The 12,500-nt window shown below is 54.1% G+C and overlaps 1 protein-coding gene and 2 long non-coding RNA genes across 9 annotated transcripts in view; 2 read left to right on the forward strand and 1 right to left on the reverse strand.

The window, feature by feature from the left end:
• Positions 1 to 199: 199 nt before the first annotated feature.
• On the reverse strand, positions 200 to 5,323 carry LOC127917828 (uncharacterized). Of its 7 annotated transcripts, XR_008097770.1 has the most exons (6): positions 5,000 to 5,323; positions 4,249 to 4,376; positions 3,195 to 3,290; positions 2,992 to 3,087; positions 1,428 to 1,679; positions 200 to 228 (listed from the first exon to the last, which is right to left on the reverse strand). It is a non-coding gene; the product is annotated as an uncharacterized LOC127917828 (long non-coding RNA). The 7 variants fall into 7 exon arrangements; XR_008097773.1 differs by lacking the exons at positions 2,992 to 3,087; positions 3,195 to 3,290; positions 4,249 to 4,376 and adding an exon at positions 2,706 to 2,834 and having other exon boundaries at positions 1,428 to 1,864; positions 5,128 to 5,323; XR_008097769.1 differs by lacking the exons at positions 2,992 to 3,087; positions 3,195 to 3,290; positions 4,249 to 4,376 and adding an exon at positions 2,706 to 2,801 and having other exon boundaries at positions 1,428 to 1,864.
• Positions 5,324 to 8,609: 3,286 nt separating this feature from the next.
• LOC127917837 (proteoglycan 4-like) lies at positions 8,610 to 11,472 on the forward strand. The gene is made up of 4 exons (XM_052500897.1): positions 8,610 to 8,624; positions 8,675 to 9,074; positions 9,155 to 11,160; positions 11,224 to 11,472. The coding sequence occupies exons 1-4, from the start codon at positions 8,610 to 8,612 to the stop codon at positions 11,470 to 11,472; spliced, it is 2,670 nt and encodes an 889-aa protein (XP_052356857.1).
• An 88-nt stretch (positions 11,473 to 11,560) lies between these two features.
• LOC127917827 (uncharacterized) overlaps positions 11,561 to 12,500 on the forward strand; it is a 1,591-nt gene continuing 651 nt past the window's right edge. The window contains exon 1 of the long non-coding RNA XR_008097767.1: positions 11,561 to 11,687. This is a non-coding gene — a long non-coding RNA (uncharacterized LOC127917827). The remainder of the gene's footprint in view (positions 11,688 to 12,500) is intronic.

The raw sequence follows: 12,500 nt of genomic DNA on the forward strand, positions 1-12,500 counted from the left end.
CTCCTCTACACTCTTAACCACTAGGCTACCTGCCTCCTCTACACTCTTAACCACTAGGCTACCTACCTCCTCTACACTCTAACCACTAGGCTACCTGCCTCCTCTACACTCTAACCACTAGGCTACCTACCTGCCTCTACACTCTAACCACTAGGCTACCTACCTCCTCTACACTCTAACCACTAGGGCTACCTACCTCCTCTGCACTCTAACCACTAGGCTACCTGCCTCCTCTACACTCTAACCACTAGTCTGCCTACCTCTACCTCTAACCACTAGACTACCTGCCTCCTCTAACCACTAGACTACCTGCCTCCTCTAACCACTAGGCTACCTACCTCCTCTACACTCTAACCACTAGGACTACCTACCTCCTCTACACTCTAACCACTAGGCTACCTGCCTCCTCTACACTCTAACCACTAGTCTACCTACCTCCTCTACACTCTAACCACTAGTCTACCTACCTCCTCTACACTCTAACCACTAGGCTACCTACCTCCTCTACACTCTAACCACTAGGCTACCTACCTCCTCTACACTCTAACCACTAGGCTACCTACCTCCTCTACACTCTAACCACTAGACTACCTACCTCATCTACACTCTAACCACTAGGCTACCTACCTCCTCTACACTCTGACCACTAGGCTACCTACCTCCTCTACACTCTAACCACTAGGCTACCTACCTCCTCTACACTCTAACCACTAGACTACCTACCTCCTCTACACTCTAACCACTAGGCTACCTACCTTCTCTACACTCTAACCACTAGTCTACCTACCTCCTCTACACTCTAACCACTAGTCTACCTACCTCCTCTACACTCTAACCACTAGGCTACCTACCCTCCTCTACACTCTAACCACTAGGCTACCTACCTCCTCTACACTCTAACCACTAGGCTACCTACCTCCTCTACACTCTAACCACTAGACTACCTACCTCATCTACACTCTAACCACTAGGCTACCTACCCTCCTCTACACTCTGACCACTAGGCTACCTACCTCATCACACTCTAACCACTAGGCTACCTACCTCCTCTGCACTCTAACCACTAGACTGCCCTACCTCCTCTGCACTCTAACCACTAGGCTACCTACCTTCTCTACACTCTAACCACTAGGCTACCTACCTCCTCTACACTCTAACCACTAGGCTACCTGCCTCCTCTACACTCTAACCACGAAACTACCTGCCTCCTCTACACTCTAACCACTAGGCTACCTGCCTCCTCTACACTCTAACCACTGGGACTACCTGCCTCCTCTGCACTCTAACCACTGGACTACCTGCCTCCTCTCTAACCACTGGGCTGCCTGCCTCCTCTGCACTCTAACCACTGGGCTACCTAACTCTCCTCTACACTCTAACCACTGGGCTGCCTGCCTCCTCTGCACTCTAACCACTGGGCTACCTACCTCCTCTACACTCTAACCACTAGGCTACCTGCCTCCTCTACACTCTAACCACTAGGCTACCTGCCTCCTCTACACTCTAACCACTAGGCTACCTACCTCCTCTACACTCTAACCACTAGGCTACCTGCCTCCTCTACACTCTAACCACTAGGCTACCTACCTCCTCTACACTCTAACCACTAGGCTACCTGCCTCCTCTACACTCTAACCACTAGGCTACCTACCTCCTCTACACTCTAACCACTAGACTACCTACCTCCTCTACACTCTAACCACTAGGCTACCTGCCTCCTCTACACTCTAACCACTAGACTACCAGCCTCCTCTACACTCTAACCACTAGGCTACCTACCTCCTCTACACTCTAACCACTAGGCTACCTGCCTCCTCTAACCACTAGACTACCTGCCTCCTCTACACTCTAACCACTAGGCTACCTGCCTCCTCTACACTCTAACCACTAGGCTACCTACCTCCTCTACACTCTAACCACTAGGCTACCTGCCTCCTCTACACTCTAACCACTAGTCTACCTGCCTCTACACTCTAACCACTAGTCTACCTGCCTCCTCTACACTCTAACCACTAGACTACCTGCCTCCTCTAACCACTAGTCTACCTACCTCCTCTAACCACTAGACTACCTGCTCCTCTACACTCTAACCACTAGTCTACCTACCTCCTCTAACCACTAGACTACCTGCCTCCTCTACACTCTAACCACTAGACTACCTGCCTCCTCTAACCACTTGGCTGCCTACCTCCTCTACACTCTAACCACTAGGCTACCTACCTCCTCTACACTCTAACCACTAGGCTACCTGCCTCCTCTACACTCTAACCACTAGGCTACCTACCTCCTCTACACTCTGACCACTAGGCTACCTGCCTCCTCTACACTCTAACCACTAGTCTACCTGCCTCCTCTACACTCTAACCACTAGACTACCTGCCTCCTCTACACTCTAACCACTAGACTACCTGCCTCCTCTAACCACTTGGCTGCCTACCTCCTCTACACTCTAACCACTAGGCTACCTAACTCCTCTACACTCTAACCACTAGGCTACCTGCCTCCTCTACACTCTAACCACTAGACTACCTGCCTCCTCTACACTCTAACCACTTGGCTGCCTACCTCCTCTACACTCTAACCACTAGGCTACCTGCCTCCTCTAATATAATAATAATAATAATAATATAATATAATATAATAATACACTCTACACTCTAACCACTAGTCTACCTACCTCCTCTACACTCTATCCACTAGGCTACCTGCCTCCTCTACACTCTAACCACTAGGCTACCTGCCTCCTCTACACTCTAACCACTAGGCTACCTGCCTCCTCTACACTCTAACCACTAGACTACCTGCCTCCTCTACACTCTTAACCACTAGGCTACCTGCCTCCTCTACACTCTAACCACTAGGCTACCTGCCTCCTCTACACTCTAACCACTAGGCTACCTGCCTCCTCTACACTCTAACCACTAGGCTACCTGCCTCCTCTACACTCTAACCACTAGTCTACCTGCCTCTACACTCTAACCACTAGGCTACCTACCTCCTCTACACTCTAACCACTAGGCTACCTACCTCCTCTACACTCTAACCACTAGGCTACCTGCCTCCTCTACACTCTAACCACTAGTCTACCTACCTCCTCTAACCACTAGACTACCTGCCTCCTCTAACCACTAGACTACCTGCCTCCTCTAACCACTAGGCTACCTACCTCCTCTACACTCTAACCACTAGGCTACCTACCTCCTCTACACTCTAACCACTAGGCTACCTGCCTCCTCTACACTCTAACCACTAGTCTACCTACCTCCTCTACACTCTAACCACTAGTCTACCTACCTCCTCTACACTCTAACCACTAGGCTACCTACCTCCTCTACACTCTAACCACTAGGCTACCTACCTCCTCTACACTCTAACCACTAGGCTACCTACCTCCTCTACACTCTAACCACTAGACTACCTACCTCCTCTACACTCTAACCACTAGGCTACCTACCTCCTCTACACTCTAACCACTAGGCTACCTACCTCCTCTACACTCTAACCACTAGGCTACCTACCTCCTCTACACTCTAACCACTAGACTACCTACCTCCTCTACACTCTAACCACTAGGCTACCTACCTCCTCTACACTCTAACCACTAGGCTACCTACCTCCTCTACACTCTAACCACTAGGCTACCTACCTCCTCTACACTCTAACCACTAGGCTACCTGCCTCCTCTACACTCTAACCACTAGACTACCTGCCTCCTCTACACTCTAACCACTAGGCTACCTACCTCCTCTACACTCTAACCACTAGGCTGCCTCCTCTACACTCTAACCACTAGACTACCTACCTCCTCTACACTCTAACCACTAGGCTACCTGCCTCCTCTACACTCTAACCACTAGACTACCTGCCTCCTCTACACTCTAACCACTAGGCTACCTGCCTCCTCTACACTCTAACCACTAGGCTACCTGCCTGCCTCCTCTACACTCTAACCACTAGGCTACCTGCCTCTCTACACTCTAACCACTAGTCTACCTGCCTCCTCTACACTCTAACCACTAGTCTACCTGCCTCCTCTACACTCTAACCACTCAGCCACTAGACTACCTGCCTCCTCTAACCACTAGTCTACCTACTCTAACCACTAGACTACCTGCCTCCTACACTCTAACCACTAGACTACCTGCCTCCTCTACACTCTAACCACTAGACTACCTGCCTCCTCTACCTGCCTCCTCTACACTCTAACCACTAGACTACCTGCCTCCTCTCCTCTAACCACTAGGCTACCTGCCTCCTCTACACTCTAACCACTAGGCTACCTGCCTCCTCTACACTCTAACCACTAGGCTACCTGCCTCCTCTACACTCTAACCACTAGGCTACCTGCCTCCTCTACACTCTAACCACTAGACTACCTGCCTCCTCTACACTCTAACCACTAGGCTACCTGCCTCTCCTCTACACTCTAACCACTAGGCTACCTGCCTCCTCTACACTCTAACCACTAGGCTACCTGCCTCCTCTACACTCTAACCACTAGGCTACCTGCCTCCTCTACACTCTAACCACTAGGCTACCTGCCTCCTCTACACTCTAACCACTAGGCTACCTGCCTCCTCTACACTCTAACCACTAGGCTACCTGCCTCCTCACACTCTAACCACTAGACTACCTGCCTCCTCTACACTCTAACCACTAGACTACCTGCCTCCTCTACACTCTAACCACTAGGCTACCTGCCTCCTCCACACTCTAACCACTAGGCTACCTGCCTCCTCTACACTCTAACCACTAGGACTACCTGCCTCCTCTAACCACTCTAACCACTACACTCTCAAACCACTACCTGCCTCCTCTACACTCTAACCACTAGGCTACCTGCCTCCTCTACACTCTAACCACTAGGCTACCTGCCTCCTCTACACTCTAACCACTAGGCTACCTGCCTCCTCTACACTCTAACCACTAGGCTACCTGCCTCCTCTACACTCTAACCACTAGGCTACCTGCCGCTTCTACACTCTAACCACTAGACTACCTGCCTCCTCTACACTCTAACCACTAGTCTACCTGCCACCTCTACACTCTAACCACTAGGCTACCTGCCTCCTCTACACTCTAACCACTAGGCTACCTGCCTCCTCTACACTCTAACCACTAGGCTACCTGCCTCCTCTACACTCTAACCACTAGACTACCTGCCTCCTCTACACTCTAACCACTAGACTACCTGCCTCCTCTAACCACTAGACTACCTGCCTCCTCTACACTCTAACCACTAGGCTACCTGCCTCCTCTACACTCTAACCACTAGGCTGATCAGTCGATCAATCAGGTTTCAATAGACTCTCTCTCTCTCTCTCTCTCTCTCTCCTCCTTCTCTCTCAGTCCGTCTCCAGTTTTGGCTCCAGGGAAGTTTGTGACTCATCGTAGGGGAGCAACAACCGCCAAACACAAAGCCCCCAAGAGGAAACTCAGTGTAAGACTGTATACCTGGAATATTCTCTCCCCCGAGGCCCCGTTCTCCCTCTCCATCCTACAGTCACTCCCCCTACAGTCACTCCCCCCGAGGCCCCGTTCTCCCGATCCTCTCCATCCTACAGTCACTCCCCCGAGGCCCCGTTCTCCCTCTCCATCCTACCGTCACTCCCCCGAGGCCCCGTTCTCCCAATCCATCCTACAGTCACTCCCCCTGAAGCCCCGTTCTCCCTCTCCATCCTACCGTCACTCCCCCGAGGCCCCGTTCTCCCAATCCATCCTCCATCCAGTCACTCCCCCGAGGCCCCGTTCTCCCGATCCATCCTACCGTCACTCCCCCGAGGCCCGTTCTCCCTCTCCATCCTACAGTCACTCCCCCTGAGGCCCCGTTCTCCCTCTCCATCCTACAGTCACTCCCCCGAGGCCCCGTTCTCCCGATCCATCCTACAGTCACTCCCCCCGAGGCCCCGTTCTCCCTCTCCATCCTACAGTCACTCCCCTCGAGGCCCCGTTCTCCCTCTCCATCCTACCGTCACTCCCCCGAGGCCCCGTTCTCCCTCTCCATCCTACAGTCACTCCCCCCGAGGCCCCGTTCTCCCTCTCCATCCTACAGTCACTCCCCCGAGGCCCCGTTCTCCCTCTCCATCCTACAGTCACTCCCCCTCCATCCTACAGTCACTCCCCTCGAGGCCCCGTTCTCCCTCTCCATCCTACAGTCACTCCCCCGAGGCCCCGTTCTCCCTCTCCATCCTACAGTCACTCCCCCGAGGCCCCGTTCTCCCTCTCCATCCTACAGTCACTCCCCTGAGGCCCCGTTCTCCCTCTCCATCCTACAGTCACTCCCCCGAGGCCCCGTTCTCCTCTCCATCCTACGTAACTCCCCCGAGGCCCCGTTCTCCCTCTCCATCCTACCGTCACTCCCCCGAGGCCCCGTTCTCCCCTCCATCCTACCGTCACTCCCCCGAGGCCCGTTCTCCCTCTCCATCCTACAGTCACTCCCCTGAGGCCCCGTTCTCTCTCTCCATCCTACAGTCACTCCCCGAGGCCCCGTTCTCCCTCTCCATCCTACAGTCACTCCCCCGAGGCCCCGTTCTCCCTCTCCATCCTACAGTCACTCCCCCGAGGCCCCGTTCTCCCTCTCCATCCTACAGTCACTCCCCCGAGGCCCCGTTCTCCCTCATCCATCCTAGGCCCAGTTCTCCCTCTCCCCTACAGTCACTCCCCTGAGGCCCCGTTCTCCCTCTCCATCCTACCGTCACTCCCCCGAGGCCCCGTTCTCCCTCTCCATCCTACAGTCACTCCCCCGAGGCCCGTTCTCCCTCTCCATCCTACAGTCACTCCCCGAGGCCCCGTTCTCCCTCTCCATCCTACCGTCACTCCCCGAGGCCCCGTTCTCCCTCTCCATCCTACCGTCACTCCCCCCGAGGCCCCGTTCTCTCTCTCCATCCTACAGTCACTCCCCCTGAGGCCCCGTTCTCCCTCTCCATCCTACAGTCACTCCCCCTGAGGCCCCGTTCTCCCTCTCCATCCTACAGTCACTCCCCCTGAGGCCCCGTTCTCCCTCTCCATCCTACAGTCACTCCCCTCGAGGCCCGTTCTCCCTCTCCATCCTACAGTCACTCCCCTCGAGGCCCCGTTCTCCCTCTCCATCCTACAGTCACTCCCCCGAGGCCCCGTTCTCCCCCTCTCCATCCTACCGTCACTCCCCGAGGCCCCGTTCTCCCTCTCCATCCTACAGTCACTCCCCCGAGGCCCCGTTCTCCGATCCATCCTACAGTCACTCCCCCCGAGGCCCCGTTCTCCCTCTCCATCCTACCGTCCACTCCCCCGAGGCCCCGTTCTCCCTCTCCATCCTACAGTCACTCCCCGAAGCCCCGTTCTCCCGATCCATCCTACAGTCACTCCCCTCGAGGCCCCGTTCTCCCTCTCCATCCTACAGTCACTCCCCCGAGGCCCCGTTCTCCCTCTCCATCCTACAGTCACTCCCCCGAAGCCCCGTTCTCCTCTCCATCCTACAGTCACTCCCCCCGAGGCCCCGTTCTCCCTCTCCATCCTACAGTCACTCCTCCCGAGGCCTCGTTCTCCTCTCCATCCTACAGTCACTCCCCTCGAGGCCCCGTTCTCCTCTCCATCCTACAGTCACTCCTCCCGAGGCCCCGTTCTCCCTCTCCATCCTACAGTGACTCCCCCTGAGGCCCCGTTCTCCCGATCCTCTCCATCCTACAGTCACTCCCCCGAGGCCCCGTTCTCCCTCTCCATCCTACAGTCACTCCCCCGAGGCCCCGTTCTCCCTCTCCATCCTACAGTCACTCCTCCCGAGGCCCCGTTCTCCTCTCCATCCTACAGTCACTCCCCTCGAGGCCCCGTTCTCCCTCTCCATCCTACAGTCACTCCCCCGAGGCCCCGTTCTCCCTCTCCATCCTACAGTCACTCCCCGAGGCCCCATTCTCCCTCTCCATCCTACAGTCACTCCCCCGAGGCCCCGTTCTCCCTCTCCATCCTACAGTCACTCCCCTCGAGGCCCCGTTCTCCCTCTCCATCCTACAGTCACTCCCCCCGAGGCCCCGTTCTCCCTCTCCATCCTACCGTCACTCCCCGAGGCCCCGTTCTCCCTCTCCATCCTACAGTCACTCCCCTCGAGGCCCCGTTCTCCCTCTCCATCCTACAGTCACTCCCCCGAGGCCCCATTCTCCCTCTCCATCCTACAGTCACTCCTCCCGAGGCCTCGTTCTCCTCTCCATCCCTTCTCCACAGTGGCTCTGGTCATAAATTGTGAGCTACATCGTGTCCCCTGAGAGATCCTAACCCCTGTGTTTGTGTCTCTCTGTGTGTGTCTCTCTCTCTCTCTCTCTCTCTCTGTCTCTCTCTCTCTCTCTGTGTCTCTCTCTCTCTCTCTGTGTCTCTCTCTCTCTCTCTGTGTGTCTCTCTCTCTCTCTCTCTCTGTGTGTGTCTCTCTCTCTGTGTGTCTCTCTCTCTCTGTGTGTGTCTCTCTCTCTCTCTCTCTCTCTCTGTGTGTGTCTCTCTCTGTCTCTCTGTGTGTCTCTGTCTCTCTGTGTGTCTCTGTCTCTCTGTGTGTCTCTGTCTCTGTGTGTCTCTGTCTCTCTGTCTCTCTGTCTCTCTCTGTGTGTGTCTCTAGGTCCTGCTGGCCCAGCTCAGCCTCAACTCCTCCGATGACTTCGTCCAGGGTGGAAGAGAAGTACGGGTCCAGCGTTCCTTCCCTCGCCGTGCCAAACAGGGGCGGGCCCTGGCCAACGCTGACAGCTCATTGGTCGACCTGGGTAACAGCGGAGTAACCAACAGTAACGATTTCCTGCGAGACATCTCTCTGAACGTGTCGCCCGAGCGCTCCTGCCACAGGAAACCTCTCTTCTCCTCCACCCCCAGCTCACGTTCCCTCCCTCCTCCTCCTCCCTCCTTCGTCCGTCCACCCAACCTCGCCAGTGACATCATCTCTCTGAACACCACCGAGGAGGAGGAGCTCGACGTTCTAGAGGACCCCGTCTCTCTCACAGAGCTGGGCCAGGCAGTGGGACAACCAGAGGTAGGAAACCGTGAAGAGCCGACTCCCCGTGGATCAACCAGTCTGAGGAGTAACGGGAGCCGGAATGGAGACTCGGCCATCCAAGATGGCGTCGGTGAGCAGCCGAGCCCGGAGCTGTTCTCCGCGGTTGCCTGTGAGAAGACTGACCCGGACAGGACCGGGGAGGAAACTGAGGACGGCAGCCATTTTGTGTCGGCGACGGTGGGACAGGATTGGCTGGCCGAGGTAGTGAAGGCGAGGTGTCTGACACGGGGCTGTGTCGTACGGCTAGAGAGAGTGCACAAACTGCACGGCAACACCACAAGTTCACGCCCTGCGTCGACCAGACACGGTCACATGACAACGGCCGATCTGTTGACCACGTGCGCTCGGCGACGAGGGGTCAGTCCATCGACCACTCGGAGATCTGGGATCCCTCTAGAGACCGCACAGGGTCAGGGAATGAAGGGCAGTCTGTAGACCACTCGGAGATCTGGGATCCCTCTAGAGACCACACAGGGTCAGTGAATGAAGGGCAGTCTGGAGACCACTCGGAGATCTGGGATCCCTCTAGAGACCACACAGGGTCAGTGAATGAAGGGCAGTCTGTAGACCGTGCGGTCAACGACAGCGGTCAGTCTCTGGGCCGTATCGGGTCTGTCAGGCGGACCAGTGAGGAACCTGTCAGGGTGAAGCAGAGACTGATCACACACTGTGAGGTACAGCTGGGGAGGCTGACCGTAACCCGACCCCACAGAGAGACCAGCCTGACCGTAACTCGACCCCACAGAGAGACCAGCCTGACCGTAACTCGACCCCACAGAGAGACCAGCCTGACCGTAACTCGACCCCACAGAGAGACCAGCCTGACCGTATCTCGACCACACAGAGAGACCAGCCTGACCGTAACTCGACCCCACAGAGAGACCAGCCTGACCGAAACCCGACCCCACAGAGAGACCAGCCTGACCGTAACTCGACCCCACAGAGAGACCAGCCTGACCGTAACTCGACCCCACAGAGAGACCAGCCTGACCGTAACTCGACCCCACAGAGAGACCAGCCTGACCGAAACCCGACCCCACAGAGAGACCAGCCTGACCGTAACTCGACCCCACAGAGAGACCAGCCTGACCGTAACTCGACCACACAGAGAGACCAGCCTGACCGTAACTCGACCCCACAGAGAGACCAGCCTGACCGTAACTCGACCCCACAGAGAGACCAGCCTGACCGTAACTCGACCCCACAGAGAGACCAGCCTGACCGTAACTCGACCACACAGAGAGACCAGCCTGACCGTAACTCGACCACACAGAGAGACCAGCCTGACCGTAACTCAACCACACAGTCTCGTCCCTAAAGACCACGTTCCCAGGGACAGTCTCGTCCCTAAAGACCACGTTCCCAAGGACAGTCTCGTCCCTAAAGACAACGTTCCCAAGGACAGTCTCGTCCCTATAGAGCACGTTCCCAAGGACAGTCTCGTCCCTAAAGAGCAAGTTCCCAAGGACAGTCTCGTCCCTAAAGACCACGTTCCCAAGGACAGTCTCGTCCCTAAAGACCACGTTCCCAGGGACAGTCTCGTCCCTATAGAGCACGTTCCCAAGGACAAAGACAGTCTCGTTCCTAAAGAGCAAGTTCCCAGGGACAGTCTCGTCCCTAAAGACCACGTTCCCAAGGACAAAGACAGTCTCGTTCCTAAAGAGCAAGTTCCCAGGGACAGTCTCGTCCCTAAAGACCACGTTCCCAAGGACAGTCTCGTCCCTAAAGACCACGTTCCCAAGGACAGTCTCGTCCCTAAAGACCACGTTCCCAAGGACAGTCTCGTCCCTAAAGACCACGTTCCAAAGGACAGTCTCGTCCCTAAAGACCACGTTCCAAAGGACAGTCTCGTTCCTAAAGAGCACGTTCCCAAGGACAGTCTCGTTCCTAAAGACCACGTTCCCAAGGACAGTCTCGTTCCTAAAGACCACGTTCCCAGGGACAGTCTCGTTCCTAAAGACCACGTTCCCAGGGACAGTCTCGTTCCTAAAGACCACGTTCCCAAGGACAGTCTCGTTCCTATAGAGCACGTTCCAAAGGACAGTCTCGTCCCTATAGACCACGTTCCCAAGGAAAACCACCACAGTACGAAGGTGGGAGGAGCTCCTAAAGAGGGGAGGAGCGTGTCTCGGGAGGGGCCCGCCACCAGTAGGAAGGTGGGAGGAGCTCCTAAAGAGGGGAGGAGCGTGTCTCGGCAGGGGCCCGCCACCAGTACGAAGGTGGGAGGAGCTCCTAAAGAGGGGAGGAGCGTGTCTCGGGAGGGGCCCGCCACCAGTAGGAAGGTGGGAGGAGCTCCTAAAGAGGGGAGGAGCGTGTCTCGGCAGGGGCCCGCCACCAGTAGGAAGGTGTGTGTGAGCGGTATGAGTGTGAGCCGCTGGGGAAGGAGAGACGGGGCTCCCAACAGCAGAGCAGCACCTCCTCCTGGCCGGGCTGGGGACTGCAGTATTATAACTGCTGTCAAAAGCTAACACAGTCTATCAGGGTATTATAATGTTCCAGGTATCCAGTCTATCAGACAGTATTATAATGACTGGTATACCAGTCTATCAGACAGTATTATAATGTTCCAGGTATCCAGTCTATCAGACAGTATTATAATGTTCCAGGTATCCAGTCTATCAGACAGTATTATAATGTTCCAGGTATCCAGTCTATCAGACAGTATTATATTATAATGTTCCAGGTATCCAGTCTATCAGACAGTATTATTTTATAATGTTCCAGGTATCCAGTCTATCAGACAGTAGTTCTCATTTGTCAGTATTAGTCAATAACACAGTTATAATGTTCCAGGTATCCAGTCTATCAGGCAGTATTCAGATATTATAATGTTCCAGGTATCCAGTCTATCAGACAGTATTATAATGTTCCAGGTATCCAGTCTATCAGACAGTATTATAATGTTCCAGGTATCCAGTCTATCAGACAGTATTATGACAAATGTTCTGGGTATCCAGTCTATCAGTTCATATTATAACTGAGATTCCAGTATATCTGGAGCCAGTATTATAATGTTCCATGTATCCAGTCTATCAGACAGTATTATATTATAATCCATTCCATGTATCCATTTTCTATCAGTCAGTATTATATTATAATGTTCCAGGTATCCAGTCTATCAGATTAGTATTATGATGTTCCAGGTATCCAGTCTATCAGACAGTATTATATTATAATGTTCCAGGTATCCAGTCTATCAGACAGTATTATGATGTTCCAGGTATCCAGTCTATCAGTCAGTATTATTTTATAATGTTCCAGGTATCCAGTCTATCAGGCAGTATTATATTATAATGTTCCAGGTATCCAGTCTATCAGACAGTATTATATTATAATGTTCCAGGTATCCAGTCTATCAGTCCAGTATTATTTTATAATGTTCCAGGTATCCAGTCTATCAGGCAGTATTATATTATAATGTTCCAGGTATCCAGTCTATCAGACAGTATTATATTATAATGTTCCAGGTATCCAGTCTATCAGACAGTATTATAAT

Source organism: Oncorhynchus keta, unplaced genomic scaffold, assembly GCF_023373465.1.
Source record: "Oncorhynchus keta strain PuntledgeMale-10-30-2019 unplaced genomic scaffold, Oket_V2 Un_contig_12248_pilon_pilon, whole genome shotgun sequence".
Lineage (NCBI taxonomy): Eukaryota > Metazoa > Chordata > Actinopteri > Salmoniformes > Salmonidae > Oncorhynchus > Oncorhynchus keta.

Bases quoted from the DNA above. Each gene is read 5' to 3' on its own strand.
- LOC127917837 (XM_052500897.1), top strand. The intron at 9,075-9,154 runs GTGAGCAGCCGA...GAGGAAACTGAG, and splicing joins GGCCATCCAAGATGGCGTCG to GACGGCAGCCATTTTGTGTC. The intron at 11,161-11,223 runs GTGGGAGGAGCT...ACCAGTACGAAG, and splicing joins GGCCCGCCACCAGTAGGAAG to GTGGGAGGAGCTCCTAAAGA.